The sequence below is a fragment of the Marmota marmota genome, unplaced genomic scaffold, assembly GCF_001458135.2.
Source record: "Marmota marmota marmota unplaced genomic scaffold, marMar, whole genome shotgun sequence".
Classification (NCBI taxonomy): domain Eukaryota; kingdom Metazoa; phylum Chordata; class Mammalia; order Rodentia; family Sciuridae; genus Marmota; species Marmota marmota.
This window is the reverse complement of record NW_026000016.1, coordinates 46442946-46460251: the sequence shown is the minus strand read 5'-3', so window position 1 is coordinate 46460251 and position 17306 is coordinate 46442946. Positions and strand designations below refer to the sequence as shown.

At 42.7% G+C, this 17306-nt stretch overlaps 2 protein-coding genes across 7 annotated transcripts in view; both read left to right on the top strand.

Moving 5' to 3' along the window:
• Positions 1 to 413: 413 nt before the first annotated feature.
• Positions 414 to 16460, top strand: Adipor1 (adiponectin receptor 1). 6 transcript variants are annotated; one of them, XM_015483859.2, is made up of 9 exons: positions 414 to 628; positions 4165 to 4233; positions 7795 to 8029; positions 9872 to 9988; positions 11311 to 11482; positions 11935 to 12121; positions 13353 to 13540; positions 15071 to 15264; positions 15573 to 16460. In XM_015483859.2, exons 3-9 carry the CDS (start codon positions 7889 to 7891, stop codon positions 15699 to 15701), a joined length of 1128 nt encoding a protein of 375 aa, XP_015339345.1. In that variant the 5' UTR covers positions 414 to 628; positions 4165 to 4233; positions 7795 to 7888; the 3' UTR covers positions 15702 to 16460. The 6 variants fall into 6 exon arrangements, with proteins under 6 accessions (XP_015339345.1, XP_048665668.1, XP_015339346.1 ...); XM_015483860.2 differs by having other exon boundaries at positions 454 to 884; XM_015483854.2 differs by lacking the exon at positions 4165 to 4233 and having other exon boundaries at positions 454 to 628.
• Positions 1000 to 17306, top strand: part of Klhl12 (kelch like family member 12) — a 52467-nt gene continuing 36160 nt past the window's right edge. Inside the window, exon 1 of the mRNA XM_048809706.1 lies at positions 1000 to 1055. The gene's annotated coding sequence lies outside the window, so the exon portion shown is untranslated. The remainder of the gene's footprint in view (positions 1056 to 17306) is intronic.

Here is a 17306-nt window from a genome sequence, read left to right as displayed (position 1 = left end):
AAAAAATCCCGCCGTTTCTGAAGAGAAATAATAGGAGCCAAAACAAAAGTCTAGCTCAGCGCCTGGCACAAGGAAGTGGGTAGGGAGGAGGAAACCACGAGACTCGAGAGGTATTAAGAACTGTTCCGGAGATGAAACGATAGGCGTTGAAAATAGGAAAGATGTAAGTTATTTCTCGTCCTAGACAAGGCGTTTGATAGGAAATTATGCATTCCTTCCCAGGGTACGGTCTAATTCTCTGGAATTGCTTCTCCATCACGCGCCGCCGTTGGAGCCCGGCGAGGTAGGGTCTGCAATTGGACCGCGCGAGCGCCAAGCTGCGGGCGGTCGGCGTGAGCGATTGGAGCAGAGTCGGGAGGTGGGCCCCTCCGGGAAGGCGGGCCCGTGGGGCGGGGCCTAGGGAGCCGGCCCGCGATTGGGACACTGGGAGGAATGCCTGGGATTGGAGGGGGCGAGATAGAGCCTCGAGGAGGTGACGCGGCTGCGGAGGTGACGCCGTGTGGTCGCGCGCCCCTTCCGGCGCTGGGAAGGCGCTGAATATCCCGGGCCGCTCGGCCGCAGGCCGCCTCCAGTGCCGCGGGATGTAGCTGGGGGACCGCGGCCCCCAGCAGAGCCTGCCCACCCGGCCGTAAGTTTCCTCGGGGCTGGCCGGTGGGCGGGGACTCGGCCTGCGCGCGGACTCCGGCCGCCCGAGCCCAGGCCTGAGAAGGGGACAGCCGCGAAGTAGCCCGCCTCGAGGTCCCCAGGGTCCCCGGNGCGGTCGGGCTGGTAAAATTTTCCGGCCCCTCCCACTGCGCGCCGCCTGCGAGGCGGCCTCCAAATCCGCAGCCCCGGAGCGGGTGGGCTGCTCGTGCCCAGCTGTCCCCCGGCGCCCGGCATCCCTGGTGAGTGCTGTGTCCTCAACCCCACGGGGGTTGGGACGCCCGGGTTCCGGCCCTAGTCGCTACCAGACGACCAAAGCTGAGCCTGCGAGTGGGGGTGCGGGCCTGGGTTGCAGAACCTCCTCCACTCTCAGCCGGGAGCACCCACCCGCCCTGGGTGGCCGCGGGAGCGTAAGGCTCCCAGACCTCTAGTCTTCGGCGAGTCAGACCTGACAGTACTCTCATCTTGATGTGGTCGGGGGGCGGAGATTGGTGGACAGTTGTCGTAAGGTAACCCTAAAAGCTGAAATGTGAGCAAAATCCAAACTACTTTGGGGAAACGAAATTTCATTCTCTCAGAAATCTAGGATTGATGTAGGCTGAATTGGGGTCTTCACGCCCTTGGTGTTTACGAAAGTAAAATAGATAAGTGCTTTCCCTCCGTTTCTGGTGCTTCGTGGGAGTATAGGAAATTGACAGGAAGAATTTGGGTTTACAGTTTCTGGTGTCAGCGGAGCAAAAGGAGGCCTTGGTACTCTACTAAATTAACCATAGCATTTCCCTCAAGTATTTGGAAGATAGATTAGGAAGCACCACGGTGAATATTTAGGCTGCTGTCTTCGATCAAAAGAGGATGGAGATGGTTGGTTCTTTTCTAAGCTGAAGTAATAATGGGGTCTGTCCACTGCTTTTCTCTTTTGATAGTGGCTGGTTAGGGTATGATGGTGCAACCACTGTTCCTGAGATTTTATAGTATCTGTTCACTGCCAGGAATTTAGACAGGGTGGCGCTAAACAGATTGCACAGATTGCAATGTCAGGGTTCCCGGCTTGCAGCCACTAAATTTCTTTATTCTAGGAGTAATTTCTATGGACCCATAGTGTGGTTGGTACTTGGGGACTCACTCTTAAAATTGGGGATATCTGTGGAAGTCCATCTTAACATAGACCTTTACAAAATTATCTAATTACAGAGTAGAACCCGAAAACATTTTGTTCTCAGTGGTCAGGAAATGACATGATTCCTAGGGAGTAAATAAATAAATAAGTGACCACTTTGCCTATAAGTAGGAGAGAATCTTAGAAAACTAACAGGAAGCAACAAGGCTCACTCCCCATTGCTAATGGATAAAGAATACCATCATAAGCAGGCTTTTAGGCTATCTTCAGTTTCTTCAGTCTGGCCTCATTTTACCTAAAACTCCCTTATGGAAAAGTGAATTATTCGTGTCTTAGGGGCTGTGTTCTTTCCTGCCCTTGTTTACATTGTGTACCCTCCTGGAATGCCCTGCTTCCATCTTTACTTATCAAGACCCTTTTTAAAAATCCTTCCACAAAGCTGGGTGCAGTGGCAAATGCCAGTAATCCCAGCATCTCTGGAGGCTGAGGCAGAAGTATCTCAAGTTCAAACCCAGCCTCAGCAACTTAGCGAGGCCCTAAGAAATTCAGCAAGACCCTATCTCTAATAAAATATAAAAAGGGCTGGGGATGTGGCTTTGTGGTTAAGAGCCCCTGGGATCAATCCCTGGCACCCCGCCCCCCCAAAAAAATATCCTTCCACAAAACTTAGTCTGGTAGTGGTGTTATAAGAAAACAACCATTATTTCCCCCTCTTAAAATGGAAGTCAGCAGCTCCTTCAAGCTTCTGACTCCTCTGTTTGCCTTTTCTCTGTAACCACATCATATATATTGTATTAACCAGTGTAGTCTCAGATTAATAAAGAAAAGAATTTGCCCTTCTTTCTAGGCTAGTAAATTTGTTCTCTGTTTCCCTAGGAAATTTTCTTTGACTACTGTAGTATAAAGTCAGACTGAAAATCTTAACACTCTACTAAATTATCCTGTCCCATCTAGGTGAGATCATTCTGGTGAACTTAATAGTCATCTTCATAGCTAGAGGCTTTGTTAGTTAGGGTGGTTTTTTTTTTTTTTTTTTTTTTTTTCTGGTGGTGGTACTCATCAAAGTTGTTACATTTTGTCCTTAATGTTCGTTTGTCCCTAATGTCATTTACAGGTTTTTGTTCCTCAGTGTGCTCAGATTTAATTCCCTTTTACTGCTCATAAAAGTTGGGAGCATGAGTAATGTTTATAAAGTTTGTAGTAATTTTGGATTGAAAAGGTCCTTGAAAGTGCCCTCTTACCAAACCAGTTCCAAGTGATTGGTTTTTAGGCATGCACCTAGTTTGCTTTTGTTTAATTAGAGTTTCTGGGGTACATGAAATAAATTGAATGCTGTTTTGTAACTGTATTGACCATGTATCTATGATGTACTTGAAAGTTGGTATTGAAAACAGGCTGGCATGAACATCCCTCATATGCCTGTATGGTGATTTTTTTATTTTGTTTTGTTCTGTTGGTTATGCGTCATTAGGAAAGTTTATCTGTCTCTGTTGGGACGGAAAAGACCTCTTCTGTTGGGATAGCTTTAACAAGAAGAGAACTACAAAGGAAGTTACTGTGATTTTTCCCTTCAGATTCTAAGTTGCTGACACTTGGCATCAAATAGAAGAGCTGAGACTTCATTATTGCAGTTCCATACTTTCAAATAGGTCTTTGCCTTGACTCATTTTTCCCCTTCAGAAAGGAGAAGATGGATTTCTCTATACTGCTAGACTGGTGAGAACAGTGAGAATCATGCTACTGGAGAGCCTCCCCACAGAGTCTCTAAGGGTCCAGAAACTCCAGATAAAACCTCATAAAAGCTTGAGTCAAAACCAAGGAGAATGTGTGTCATAGTTGGAAATTGTTTCATAGAATAAATGTCTCCAAACACTTGTAGGGGAAATAACTCTCTAGCCGGTGATTAAGAATCAACCTTTTCCTCAGGTTTGGCACAGGATTATCTTATTTGTAAGAGCACAAACACCTCCCTGCTTCCACAGCTTTACTTTTTAATATCCTGGGTTTATCCAGTTGGAAAGCTTAGTGGTTAAGGTTTATTAGCTTGAGTTGAAGAAATCCCATCAAAAATGCACTTGATGGAGTTTGGCTCAATTATAATTTGTTGTGCTGGGTGTGGCTAGTTTGAGAAGAAAGGTGTTTCCTCCTAAACACCTGAGGAGATAGAAAGCTGGCAGAAAGTTGAAGTACATTTTGGCTTTTCTGAGTCACTCAGAATCAGTCGAATACTGTAGGGTTTGTGCTGATTTTATATAATAGACTAAAACACTTCTTGTAATTCCCAGTTGCTTGCAAGTGGTCAACCTTATAGAAGTGCTATTTTTAGGGCCTAGTATTACTTGCTCTTCTTTCTTGCCAGACCTCCGATCCCTATCTCTCCCTTTCCTGTCTCTGTGTTGCTACAGTTTAGAAGACCAAACTGGACAATGGACTTTTTGCTCACTATGATGACGTGATCTCCATTGACCTCCATTGTATGTACTTTAATGCATGATGATATATTTTTATATGAGTTGTAGCTGATGGCTGGTTTATGAGTTGGGGTGTCTGTTAGGTTTGCTGGCTCTGGGTCTAGAAGATGGGGTGGGGTGGTATAGGAGCTAGTGATGGAAGAGTTGGAGGGAATCAGAAGAATTTTTCTTAATAGCAAGTGATTTGGACTGAAAAAAGAAAAAACTTCAATGGTGACTATAAGAGACTTGAGGATATAAAAACTTTTCAGATCAAATGAGGAAATTAGTAAGACTACCAAGCTGGATTCTGCTTCTGATCTTTGGAGCCTAATTGTCCAGCTTAAAAGTTTGTCTATATTATTCTCACTGCCTCTAGTAAAATACATACACACTAAGTCTAGTGTAGCACCATGTGACACCATTCAAGTTGAGGGATTATGTTCTTTCACTGTCCTCCTGGAGCAATGTCTTGTATCACTTAATTTGGAAATATCATGAACTACCTTATGCCATTGAATTAAAAGTTCTTTGAAGACGATGACATAACTTATTCAACTTTGTATTTTGTACAGAACCTTAGAATGTCTTAGTGGATACGACTAAATATGTTTGTTAAATATTCAATGACTATGTTTGCTAACTCTGGGGAAAGGGATAAGAGAAAGCCCCACAGCTTAAGAAAAAGTGCACAAACCTTAGCTAGTGGCAAGAAGCTAAGGCATGTGCTTATTGGCTCGGATTTGCCCCATTCATTCACTCATTCATTTTGAAATATGGGTTCTGACCAAAAATTATGGATATGTATTATTTTTGTAGTCTACATACTAAGGGATTTTGTTTTGTTTTGCTTCTGCCCTTGTAGCCTACTCTAAATTATTGGTAGCAGTATTCTACACTGTCTGCTTTTCTTCTCAGACATCTCCAAGGTGCCCAAAGCTATTTGTATTTTTTGCTCAATGTTATAAAAAATTAGTAGTAGTAGTAGTAGTAGTACTGAGGATTGAACCAAAGGCACTCTACCATCGAGCTACATCTTCATCATTTTTTTTTTCCTGGCAGTGCAGGGGATTGAACCCAAGGCATTGTGCACGTGAGGCAAGCAGTCTACCAACTGAGCTATATCCCCAGCTTGCCTGCCCCCACCATCATTTAAAAAAAAAAAAAAAATTCTGGTTGTAGGTGGACACAATATCCTTAGTTATTTATTTTTATGTGTTGCTGAAAATCAAACCCAGTACCCCACACATGCAAGGCAGGCGCTTTACCACTGAGCCACAGCCACAACCCCATCCCCATCATTTCTATTTTTGATTTTGAGACAAGGTCTCACTAAGTTGCCCAGGTGGGCCTTGAATTTGCAAACTTCCTCAGCCTCCCACATCACTGGAATTACAGGTGTGCACCACTACTAAGCTTAAATTATTTCTTAGTAAAGCTGTTTATTCAGTAGTACTTAACTTTGAGGAACTGTTTTGAGGTCAGATGTTGAAAAAGATTTCCCAATGTGTCTTCTCACGTGGGTTGCCTATCCTGAGGTTTTCAGGGGCCTCCTGTTTCCTGTTCTCCTTGAGCTCAATTGTTCTCTGTGTCTGCATGCTGGCAGCCCTCTTGTCAGAGTCTTGCACACTCAAAGGAAGAGGAACTGTCTATATGTTGACACCACATAAAGATCTGCTGTACAGTGAGTTATTGTTTTTGTCTCCTGGACTAGATTTGTCTGTTGCTTTCAGCTGTGTTTATGGGTTAGCATAACATGACATGTGGCTGTTCTGAAATTTGAGGCTTGCCATATCTGAGGACCAATTGAAGTATTAGTCAGGTTTCTCCAGAAAGAATTAAAAGCAGATAGATAGGCAGGCAGATAGATGAAAGGGGATTTGTAGGGGAACTGGCTCACATGATTATGGGGGCTGACTCCCATAATAGGCTGTCTGCAAGCTAGAGAACCAGGAAGCCAGTAGCATGGTTCAGTCCAAGTCCAAGGACCTCAGAACCAGGTGATACGGTTGCAGGTCCCAGAGTCCAAAGGCCATAGAACTGGAGTTCTTGATGTCCAAGGACAGGAGAAGAAATGTGTCCCAGCTCTGAGAGAGAAAATTCATCTCCCTTTTTGTTCTGATTAGATAATGTCTACTTGCATTGAGTGGGAGCCAGATCTTCCATACTCAGATCTAACTAATTCAAATGCCAGAGATGTACCCATAAATAATGCTTTACCAGCTATCTGGGTTTCCCTTAAACCAGTTAGGTTGACACCTAAAATCACACCTGACTACATATACCCAATTGTAATCCCTGATAAGGAATTGTGATTACTCTTTGATAAAAACTAGTGTAAGATGTCAAAGATGTTTATACATATAGTGAGCAGCTATGGGTGGTATAATGTACACAGTGGGAACAAAGTCATGTTTACTTCCCAGCATGATAGAGCTGGGCTCCCTAAGCTTAAGTTTCTACCATTACCATAATGCATCTCACTCTAGGCCCTCTCTGCATTGCCCTGTGGCTATTGGGGCTTGAGTAAGCAGTATAAGAAAATGCTAATATTCTGGCTACAGCTATTACTGTGTGTAATAGTCCATTGTCTCTAGGAGGGAGGAGAGAAGAACTAGTAATTTACAACATAGAAATCTTTAGAAACTGTCCCCCAGTTTTCTCAGGCCTCATTAAAGATCACTACCTGAAGTCTAACTCAGGAAAACCTAATGTTTCTGAGACTTTTCCTAGAAAACTGAAGTCAGGGTTTCTCTGGTTTTCCTAAAGGACCTGTGAGCCTGTGTCTAGTTTCTGGAAAAGTAATTTGAGTGGGGTTTAGATTATGGACTGTGGTGACTGGGACAAGCTTTTGTCAAGCTGGTTATGAGGTGTGTGTGTAACAAAGGGCAAACTTGGGGCAGCCTCCTTGTCTTCAGCTTCCTGCTTCCAGGTAAGTTACTGTCTGCCTTAAGGATAGATGCAATGAAAGCTTGTTATACAAGTGTTACCCAGGCTATAATCCTGAGATAGAATTAGTAGATCGTGAAGAGAAATAAGCCACTGAATATCCGTCCTTCAACAATTCCTTTTGTGTGCAAGGCACTTTTACTTGTGCATTTTTGTAGTCCCACCAAGTTCACTGGGCATTAAATTCATTTCTAAGCCCGGATGGTCTTGTACTAGTTGTAGCCAGGTGTTGGCTTCCTATTTTATGTTCCTCAGTCTCAGACCTAGACCTGCTTTAGTATGAGTTTGGGAAATGATAGGCAAGATTCATCTAATGGGCTCCATACCTGTGGGAGGGACCTTAGGGCCAGAACCTGATTCTCTGTAGCAGCAATTTGGTACAGTGATCATAGGTCCTGTGAAGACAAGCAACAAGATGGGTTATTTTTGGCTTCATCAGTAAAATGGATGAGGTTTTGGGTAAAGGGTGATATTAAAGAGAGGATAAGGAATAGATTTTGTTTAAGTGAACTAGCCTCTACAATTGGAGACAGGGTATAGACTAATTAGCTGTGTTTTACTCAGTATTGAATGATAGAAGTGAAACTGTAAAAGGAATACATTGTCAGCACCCTTTATATTTGTGTTTGCTTTTAGTGTTTGCCATCACAGGGAGATCTCTGCCCCCTGGGGCTGAGAGACCCCAGCCTTTTCCCAAGCTGAAGCTGCAGGGTACTGAGGTACCAGCCAGATGTCTTCCCACAAAGGATCTGTGGTGGCACAGGGCAACGGGGCTCCTGCCAGTAACAGGGAAACTGACTCAGTGGAACTGGCTGAACTGGGACCCCTGCTAGAAGAGAAGGGCAAGCGGGTAATTGCCAACCCAAACAAGGTAAGGCATCTTCCCAGGAGTCCTTCCTTGACCAAGGTCTCTCCTCACATTTGTCGGTCTCTTTCTTTTCTTAAGACAGGGCTTTGCTATTTTGCTGAAGCAAAATTGCATGGCTTTGAACATGAAATCTTTCTGCCTCAGCCTCCCCAAGTTGCTAGGATCATAAGCATACACCACCACGCCTGGCTGTCAGTTTATTTCTTAAGATCTACCCTTCCAGCCAGACGTGGTGGCCCATGCTTATAGTCACAGTGGCTCTGGAGGCTAAGATAGGAGGATCACTAGTTCAAAGCCAGCCTCAGCAACGATGAGGCACTAAGAAACTCAGTGAGACCCTGGGTCTAAATAAAATACAAAAAATAGGACTGGGGATGTGGTTCAGTGGCCAAGTACCCCTAAGTTTAATCCCCAGTACCAAAAAAAAAAAAAAAAAAAAAAACCTACACTTCCTTCCTTAAAAAAACCATAATAAGTATCTTTTTAGCTGTTTTCCCCACTATAGGCTTTGGGAATTTCACTCCCCAAAAGTACATAGCATGAGCTGGGGTTGTGGCTTAGTGGTAGAGCACTGGTCTACCATATGTGAGGCACTGGGTTCAATTCTCAGCACTGCATATAAACAAATAAAATAAAGGTTCATTGACAACTAAAAAATATCTTTAAAAAGAATCATCCTGGCAACATGTTAGGGTTTAAAAAAAAAAAAAAGTACACAGCATAAGGCCTGAAATCTAATATGAAATCAGTAAGTGAATGTAGGAGACAGGATAGATTTGACTTTATGTATCAAACAAAAACCCTATAGCTTTGACAAGTTAGGAATCTCTCTCAAATAAAAGGATATGGGAGTAATGAATCACACCTCCCCACCATACAGGAGGAGAAGGGACCATTCTTTTCTTTTAAATGAGAGTAACACGAAGGACTTCACAACACATAGGCCAGAACTTTGTTACATAGTTCTATTCAGCTGTAAAGACATTGGGAAATGTCTTCCCATTAGGCCTGTGTAAAATTGGAATAACATTGCATTGAATAAATCCAAGGACTTTGTTCCTTAGGATGAAAGAGTATTGGGGGAGGCAAGGCAGAATCTGCATCACAAAATCTAAGAGACACCCAGTACTTACAGGGACCTTCATCCGGAAAGATAGAGTAAGCAAGTATAGTCCAGAGAAGGAATTGCGCTGCCAGGCTTCCCATCTCCATGGTCTGGAGCCCTAGGGGAGAAAGGTCTCCTATATAGGCAAATGCCCTCCCGGGTGCACTCAGTTGCCCTCGGGAGTCAGAACTGCTGTTTGGTGAGTAACCAGTTCTGAGGCCCCAGGCTCCTGGGAGCTGCTGTGGATACAAAGTTACAGCCAAGATAGCATCCCTAGAGTTGGTGAACAAACTATGAATACAATTCTTGTTAGGGAAATCTCTGAGACTCTTTATCTTTTTCATTGTTTTGAAAACTTGGTCGAATGGAAGAAAGAACTATTTGGGAAATTGGGGAAAGTTGAGAACCACTTGTCCTAGAGAACAGGACGGGTCATTCAGATAAAGAACATCTAGGGTGGTGTGCTAATCTTGAGTCCCTCCTATGCTAGGCTCTTAGAGTCTACCCTCCTGTATGCAGAATAGAACTCTCTCACTCCAACATTTATGAAACATTAATAAGCCTCAAACTACAATATTGTAAACTCAACAAACATGCTTTTGGAGAAGCGGCACAAGGTACTTGTGTAGGAGAACGGCTGGGCAGAACGGGTTGAGTTTGGGTGTCTGTGGATCTCCCTGACCAAGGAGTAGTACACTCTATGAGATTATGCCTGGATTTTGTTTGTTGTTTTCCTTCAGGCTGAAGAAGAACAAACATGCCCAGTGCCCCAGGAAGAAGAGGAGGAGGTACGGGTACTGACACTTCCCCTGCAGGCCCACCATGCCATGGAGAAGATGGAGGAGTTCGTATATAAGGTGCAGCCTGGAGCTTTCATCCTGGAAGTGGGGATGGGGAGGGTGTCAGCAGGACTGTCTGGGATGTTTCCAGCTGGCAAGTTTGTCTGGGGCTGAAGGGCTTGTATTCCTGTGGGTGCGTCTTTTTTTTTTTTGGTTGAGGTGAAGACTGGCTGAATGTTTACTGCATACTGCAGTGGACCTTGTTCAAAACATAGTCTAAAATAGAGAGTTTTGACTTTCTTTTGCTATGGATCCCTTTTGCAGTCATCAAAATATTTAAATGATATAGTAACATGGGTTCCTTTATAACACCTTAAATATGTGTTAATGATAAATCCTAACACGTTTTCTTAAAATTTGTAATTTCTGAGTAATGATGAGTAGAAAACTTTGAAATCTCTGCAAATGAGTATATGAAAATATCTAGGTTTTTTCCTTTATATGTTTGTTTTGTGTTGTGCTGGGGATAGAACCCAGGGCTTTGTGCATGCTAGGCAAGCACTCTACTACTGAGGCAGTCCTAACCTGAAAATATGATTTCTATTGGTAACAGTCACAACTTCTGCTAATACTACTGAGATCTTCTGCGTACTTTTATAATTGAGGGGCCCACTAAATTTAATTATAGATAAATGAGAATACAGATACTTTTGCCCATCCAAGTTTCTGTCTACTTCCTAGATTCTGTGTATTATGCATGGATCCTAAATTAAGAACCCTACTCTGTAAAGATATAGTCCCAGCCAAGTAAGAACTTAGAATTTAGTTGTAGGAAAGGATGGAGCAGACTTCCTGGAGAAAAAGGGATCTATGTGTATTTAAAACCCTTATCTATAATTTCTTTGTTTTTTATTCACTGTATTTTGAAATTGCAAGAAGCCAAAAGGAGGATATATACTATATTTTCTTTAAGAGTTGGAAAATACTTAGCTGAGGCATGTTCAGATAAACCACAAGAAATAAGGACAGGGGCTGGATTTGTGGCTCAGTGGTAGAACATTTGCCTAGCACACATGAGGCACTGGGTTTGATCCTCAGCACCACATAACATAAATAAGTAAGGTATTGTGTCCATTTACAACTAAAAATATATTTTAAAAAATAGAAATAAGGACAAAGGAATTTTTTTTTAAGTTGTCAAAATATGGGTTAGTACTCTCTAGCCCCATTTGTGCTATGTCTTGAGTATCTTCTGATCCAGGCAGGTTTCCCACCGGGACCTGGAACCATCCAAAGCCTGACTGGCATCCTTCTGGACTGATTGTCTTTCACTATCTACTTGGCAGCAGGGAGGCTAGGGTTCTCTAGAGCCTTTCCTAGAAACATTGTATATATTTTAGGTCTGGGAGGGGCGTTGGAGGGTCATCCCATATGATGTACTTCCTGACTGGCTGAAGGACAATGACTATCTGCTACATGGCCACAGACCACCCATGCCCTCCTTTCGTGCTTGCTTCAAGAGCATCTTCCGCATCCACACAGAAACTGGCAACATCTGGACCCATCTGCTTGGTAAGTGATTTGAACAGGGAAAAATACAATTTTTTTTTATCTCCTTAACTCAGGGGTTGTAGCCTTTGTCCATGGGAAAGAAGAACAAAATTATTCTGGCTGTTTGATAGCTGGAATTGTGCCTTTAAACTACCAGTGACCTTGACTGACTCTTAATCACTGATCTTTAAGTCAAAGAAACTGGGACCTAGATGTTCTCTTGTGATCCTTAGCAGAACTGTTCTAGATGGAGGCGACTCCTATTTCTTAATTTCCCATAAATACAAAATGCCAACATTTCCAAAAAATGGTCCTTTTGTCTGGGTTTGTGTGACCAGTGCCACTTTCTCCTGAAAGTGGGCTTTATTTGTGACTGCATTTCCTACAGTAAGCCCCATAGTTCACTGATTTAAAACCACCAGCTGTCAAAGTGTCCCTTTTCCTCACAGGCTTTTTCTTTTTCTCTCCTGCAGGTTTCGTACTATTTCTCTTTTTGGGAATCTTGACCATGCTTAGACCAAATATGTACTTCATGGCCCCTCTTCAGGAGAAAGTGGTTTTTGGCATGTTCTTTTTGGGTGCAGTGCTCTGCCTCAGCTTCTCCTGGCTCTTCCACACTGTCTATTGTCATTCAGAGAAAGTCTCCCGGACTTTTTCCAAGTGAGTTGAAAGAACAGCAGGAAAGACTGTGTGCACCACTGTCACCTCTTGTGATCCCAGTGCTGACTGGGACTGCTTGAGGAAAAGCTTTCTTTTCCTTGGGTACAGCAAGGTGATAAAGCTTTTCTCATAAACACTTCATGAAGCCGGTTGTGGAATCTGTTTTCTACCTGAACAGTACTACCTTAAGTGGGTTATTTTCCAAGACCTTCCATTCATACTAGCTTATTTTCCTGTTGCCCAAGCCAGAGTAGGGCGTGACAAGTTGTCCATGTTTCCTCCTGCTAATGCTTATCTGTGCTGCGTAGGCATTTTTGGAAGCCCTGCATGTCCATCCCTATTTCCCCAACTCTGAGCCTGAGGTTCTTTTATTTGTGTGCTTCTTTTTGTTTTTGGTAGGGATGCTAGTGGATTCCTTTGTTTTTACTAATAGCACCAGTAACAAGAATATATTTTCTTTGTTTAAAAAAAAAAATTGCTGAGCCCCGTGGTACATGCCTTTAATCGGCAGCTCTGGGGACTGAGACAGAAGGATCAAGAGTTCAAAGGCAGGCTCAGCAAAAGTGAGGCGCTAAGCAACTCAGTGAGACCCTGTCTCTAAATAAAATTCAAAACAGGGCAGGGGATGTGACTTAGTGGCCAAGTGCCCCTGAGTTCAATCCCCAGTACCAAAAAAATAAAAAAATTTTTTAAAAAAATTGATGCTGGGCATAGTTGTATGGACCTAGTCCCAGCTACTAGGGAGGCTGAGACATGAGGGTCTTTGAGCCTGGAAATCAGAGGTCAACCTGGGCATCCTAGCTGGACTCCATCTCAAAAAGAAAAAAAAAAAGTCCATTAAAACAAAACAAGTGACAGTACGCCTTAATAATACTCCAAATCTCAGGTTTTTGTTTTTAGAAATCATTCTGTCAGAATGGAAGACTATTTAGAGCCTTCCTGAGTGTGATGCTGGATTGTGGTAGAACTGCTAAATTCAAGTATCTACAACTAAGGGAGAGGGACAGAATTCTGTGAGCAGGGTCATTTAAAGATTTCTATTATACAGTAGAAGTGCTTGAGCTTATGGAATTTTAATCTAGGATACAGGATTAACTGTATGGAAAGTCAGGAGAGACTAGAAATGTTCAGATCTGGGAGCAGGTAGAGAACAGAAAGAACTAGTTAAATGAACCACTTGGGATTCTTCATTTCTCTCACTGACTCATTGCATTTTGTGGCTCCTTTTTAGACTGGACTATTCAGGGATTGCTCTACTGATTATGGGGAGCTTTGTCCCCTGGCTCTATTATTCCTTCTACTGCTCCCCACAGCCTCGGCTCATCTACCTCTCCATCGTCTGTGTCCTGGGCATCTCTGCCATCATTGTGGCACAGTGGGACCGGTTTGCCACTCCTAAGCACCGGCAAACAAGAGCAGGTAAGTAGGAAGATACAGTGTAGACCTCAAAGGTATTTGAACCTTGGGCTTACTTGGCTCAACCCTGGACCCTGGGGTTGGCAGATTTGAGAACTCTGCCCAAATCTTATTTGTGTGTGAAACTTTCAAAATGATGTGAATGTAGCCAGGCACGGGGGCATATGTCTGTAATCCTGCCTACTTGGGCAGGAGGATTGGAACTCAGGGCCAGCTTGGACACTATAGTTAGACCCTGTCTGAAAAGGGATGGGGAGACTGGGATGTAGCTCAGTTGTAGAGTACCCCAGGTTTAATCCTGGTAATCCCCCCCCCCACACACACACACACACATTTTAAAAATGTGTGAATTTTCAAAGCTCATTTCTTCTTCAGTTTTCACTAGTGTTTCAAGTTTGCTGTTAGAACAGATCATTACCCAGCTGGTCACTTATCTCTAAGAAAAGCTGTGACTGCTCTTATACTTGATTTCAAACAGTCTAACAATATAGCAAGCACAGCAAGCACAGTCATTTCAGTGACCCAGGTCCAATGTACTCAGACCAAGGGATTACAACGAAAACACCAGAAGCATTTTACTAAGGAAACGGGATGCCTGACTTGGTGAATAAAATGTTTTGAGTGTTAACATGGTCAACAACTAATGTCAATAACTATAAGTACAAACATCTCTGTGTTTTCACTCTTTCCACTCTTTAATTTTCTTTTTTGTAATCCCCACACACTCCAATACTGGGGATTGAACCCATGCCCTCCCACATGCTAAGCAAATGCTGTACCACTGAGCTATATCCCCAGCCCTTTTGTATTCTTTATTTTGAGACTACCCTCAAACTTGTGATCCTGCTGCCTCAGTCTTCCCAGTAGCAGGGCTCACACAAGTGTACACTGCTTATTTTGAGGATTGTTATTTGCAGCAACATCACCAATTACCACCAGTTTGTAGGCTCTTTGGACTTAATAACTGCTGTGTTTTAAACTAAAAGAATTAAATACTTGCAAGTGCCAACCATTTGGTAAGCACTGTATTTAAACAAGAGTACTACAAAGGATGGTAGTCCCTCGCCCCCAGTCATGTAGAGTGTAGTTGTGGGGGAAGTACCCATTCTTCCCTTGCTCTTGCCTCATTTGTGTGGGTATATCTCTCCACTCAGGAGGTCAGAGTTCTTACTTAGTTACCGAAGTCTTTTTTGTGTTCTTAATGGGAAACTTATTTTATTCTTTTCCGGCTTGAGTCAGTTAAAGCCTTGGCACCTAAGATTTGTACCTAGGTCAACCATCAGGATTTTGACATATCATTTTTGCCTGGGCTCCTTAATAGATAATGAATATTAATGAGGTATTTAAGTACTAACTCAGCCTTCTTCCCATTCTGGATCATAAGAACCCATCTTGTGGCTACACTTTTAAACATGTACTCTTCACCAAAAAATAGCTACTTATCATAAACATTTGGATTCCAGAGGAGGACAAGAGTGCCTTCCATGTAGTAGCTGTTTTCCTGCTTGACAGTTTCGTGTCTGCTCTGTTCAGGAGTGTTCCTGGGACTTGGCTTGAGTGGTGTTGTGCCCACCATGCACTTTACTATCGCTGAGGGCTTTGTCAAGGCCACCACAGTGGGCCAGATGGGCTGGTTCTTCCTCATGGCTGTGATGTACATCACCGGAGCTGGCCTTTATGCTGCTCGGATTCCTGAGCGCTTCTTTCCGGGAAAGTTTGACATATGGGTAAGAAATGACTTTTCCAGTAGGGCCTGTGATGGTGAGTGACCAGCCTAAAGTTAAAAGGTGGTAAAAGACTTGGATCACTTAGTGTGTGTTTGTATACATAGTATGTCCACTGCGGGCAAGTGGCCAATATTAACTTTTCGGTGTATCTCCTATAAAGACTTTGAATTCTTCTACAACAAATGTTACTTTTATGATGTTAAAAAAAAAAAATTGAAACTAGGCAGAGAAGACAAATGCTTTTTCCTATATATTTCTAATTCTTCCTTGCCAGTATTCTAAAGGCTGTTCTCTTTTTATTCCTGCAGTTCCAGTCCCATCAGATTTTCCACGTCCTGGTGGTGGCCGCAGCCTTTGTCCACTTCTATGGGGTCTCCAACCTTCAGGAATTCCGTTATGGCCTGGAAGGTGGCTGTACTGATGACTCCCTTCTCTGAGCCTTCCCACCTTGAGGTGGAGGAGGAACTTCCCAAGTGCTTTTAAAAATAACTTCTTTGCTGAAGTGAGAGGAAGAGTCTGAGTTGTCTGTTTCTAGAAGAAACCTCTTAGTGAATTCAGTACCAGTTAAGCTTCAGCTCACTTTCACAGCCACTGGGCAATAAACTTTCCATTCCCTTTCCCCTAGCTGGGGAGGGTGGGGATGGTCAACATAGTCATCCCCTTCCTCGGCAGTCACCCTCCTCGGCAAGACAAGTACCATTCCCTCACAGAGACAGTAATTTGAAGCTCATTTTGAGATCTTACTCCCTTCTTCAACCATTTTGGGAAAAAATTATGGACTGGGACTCTTCAGAAATTGTTTTCTTCTTTTTTCCTGAAAGAAAATGTCCTTCTCTTACCCCCTGTCCTTACTTTGTAACTTGGCTTATAACAGGCCATCCATTTTTGTAGCACACTTTTCAAAAACAATTATAACCTGGTCCCATCTTTCTAGGGCCTAGATCTGCTTACATAGCAGGAAGAATAAGACACCAACTTTTACATAGCCCGGCTAATCATGGAAGTGTGTCCAGGCTTCAAATAACTTGAGTTTTAATTTTTTTTTTCTTGGCAGAGTAATGTAAAATTAAACTGGGGAAAGATATTTAATATTTAATACTAAGCTTTAAAAAGAAACCTGCTATCATTGCTATGTATCTTGATGCAAAGATTATGATGATAATAAAAGAAAGTACAGCAGACACTTGGCATTCGAAGATTTAACATGTGTGGTCTCAAATATTTTCCAAAGGATTAATACTATAAAAATTCTTGATTTTGCTGAGGCACAATTTGAATCATAGGCTTTTACAATCTGGCACATTCCTGTCAATCTAATTGACTTCCTAGTATCAACTGCTTTGCAATCCAACTTTATTTTTCTTTACTTATTGCACAGATATTTTATTAGAGAAATCAAAGGTATAGGGACATATCTTAGAGTTCGGTTTTATTAAAACTACCTTGCTTAGGTTTGTCTCATCAAGAGGTATTCCATGCCCTCTGTATTTTGGTGAATGGATTCAACCTGACATGAGTGCTGCTCACCAATAGTGTAAGCCAGTAGTAACAATTTCTCCACTGATGTAGGCAGTTAAGGGGAGTCTTGAATTATAAAGTTGGGTTTACTTCAAGGGTCAAGTTTGTATAACCAAACAAATGATCCTTTAAACAATATCCACCTATGCCAACAAACAGGTAGTTTCTTAATCTCAAGTGGTAATCCAGGAAATGTAAATTAAAACCAAAATGAGAAAACCATTTCACTCCAGACAGATAGGCACAAATTTAAAAGGCTAATATTGAGTGTTAGTGTTGACATAGAGTGGACAGGATGCCACCGATGAAGTGTACCTTGGTAGAATCACTGTGTGGACATGCATAGAGTATGTATATAGCATTCAAATATTTCATGAAATGGGATTGGAGTGGGTGGCTCAGTGACAGAGCAAATGTGTAGCATGCATGTGACCCTGGGTTCTATCCCCAGCACCGTACCAAACCAAACATTTCATGAAACAACACTACAACATAAAATGCACCTGATATCTATGCTGGGTTAC

Bases quoted from the DNA above. Each gene is read 5' to 3' on its own strand.
- Adipor1 (XM_015483859.2), top strand. From the start codon at position 7,889: ATGTCTTCCCACAAAGGATCTGTGGTGGCACAGGGCAACGGGGCTCCT. The intron at 12,122-13,352 runs GTGAGTTGAAAG...GCTCCTTTTTAG, and splicing joins GTCTCCCGGACTTTTTCCAA to ACTGGACTATTCAGGGATTG. The intron at 15,265-15,572 runs GTAAGAAATGAC...TTATTCCTGCAG, and splicing joins CGGGAAAGTTTGACATATGG to TTCCAGTCCCATCAGATTTT.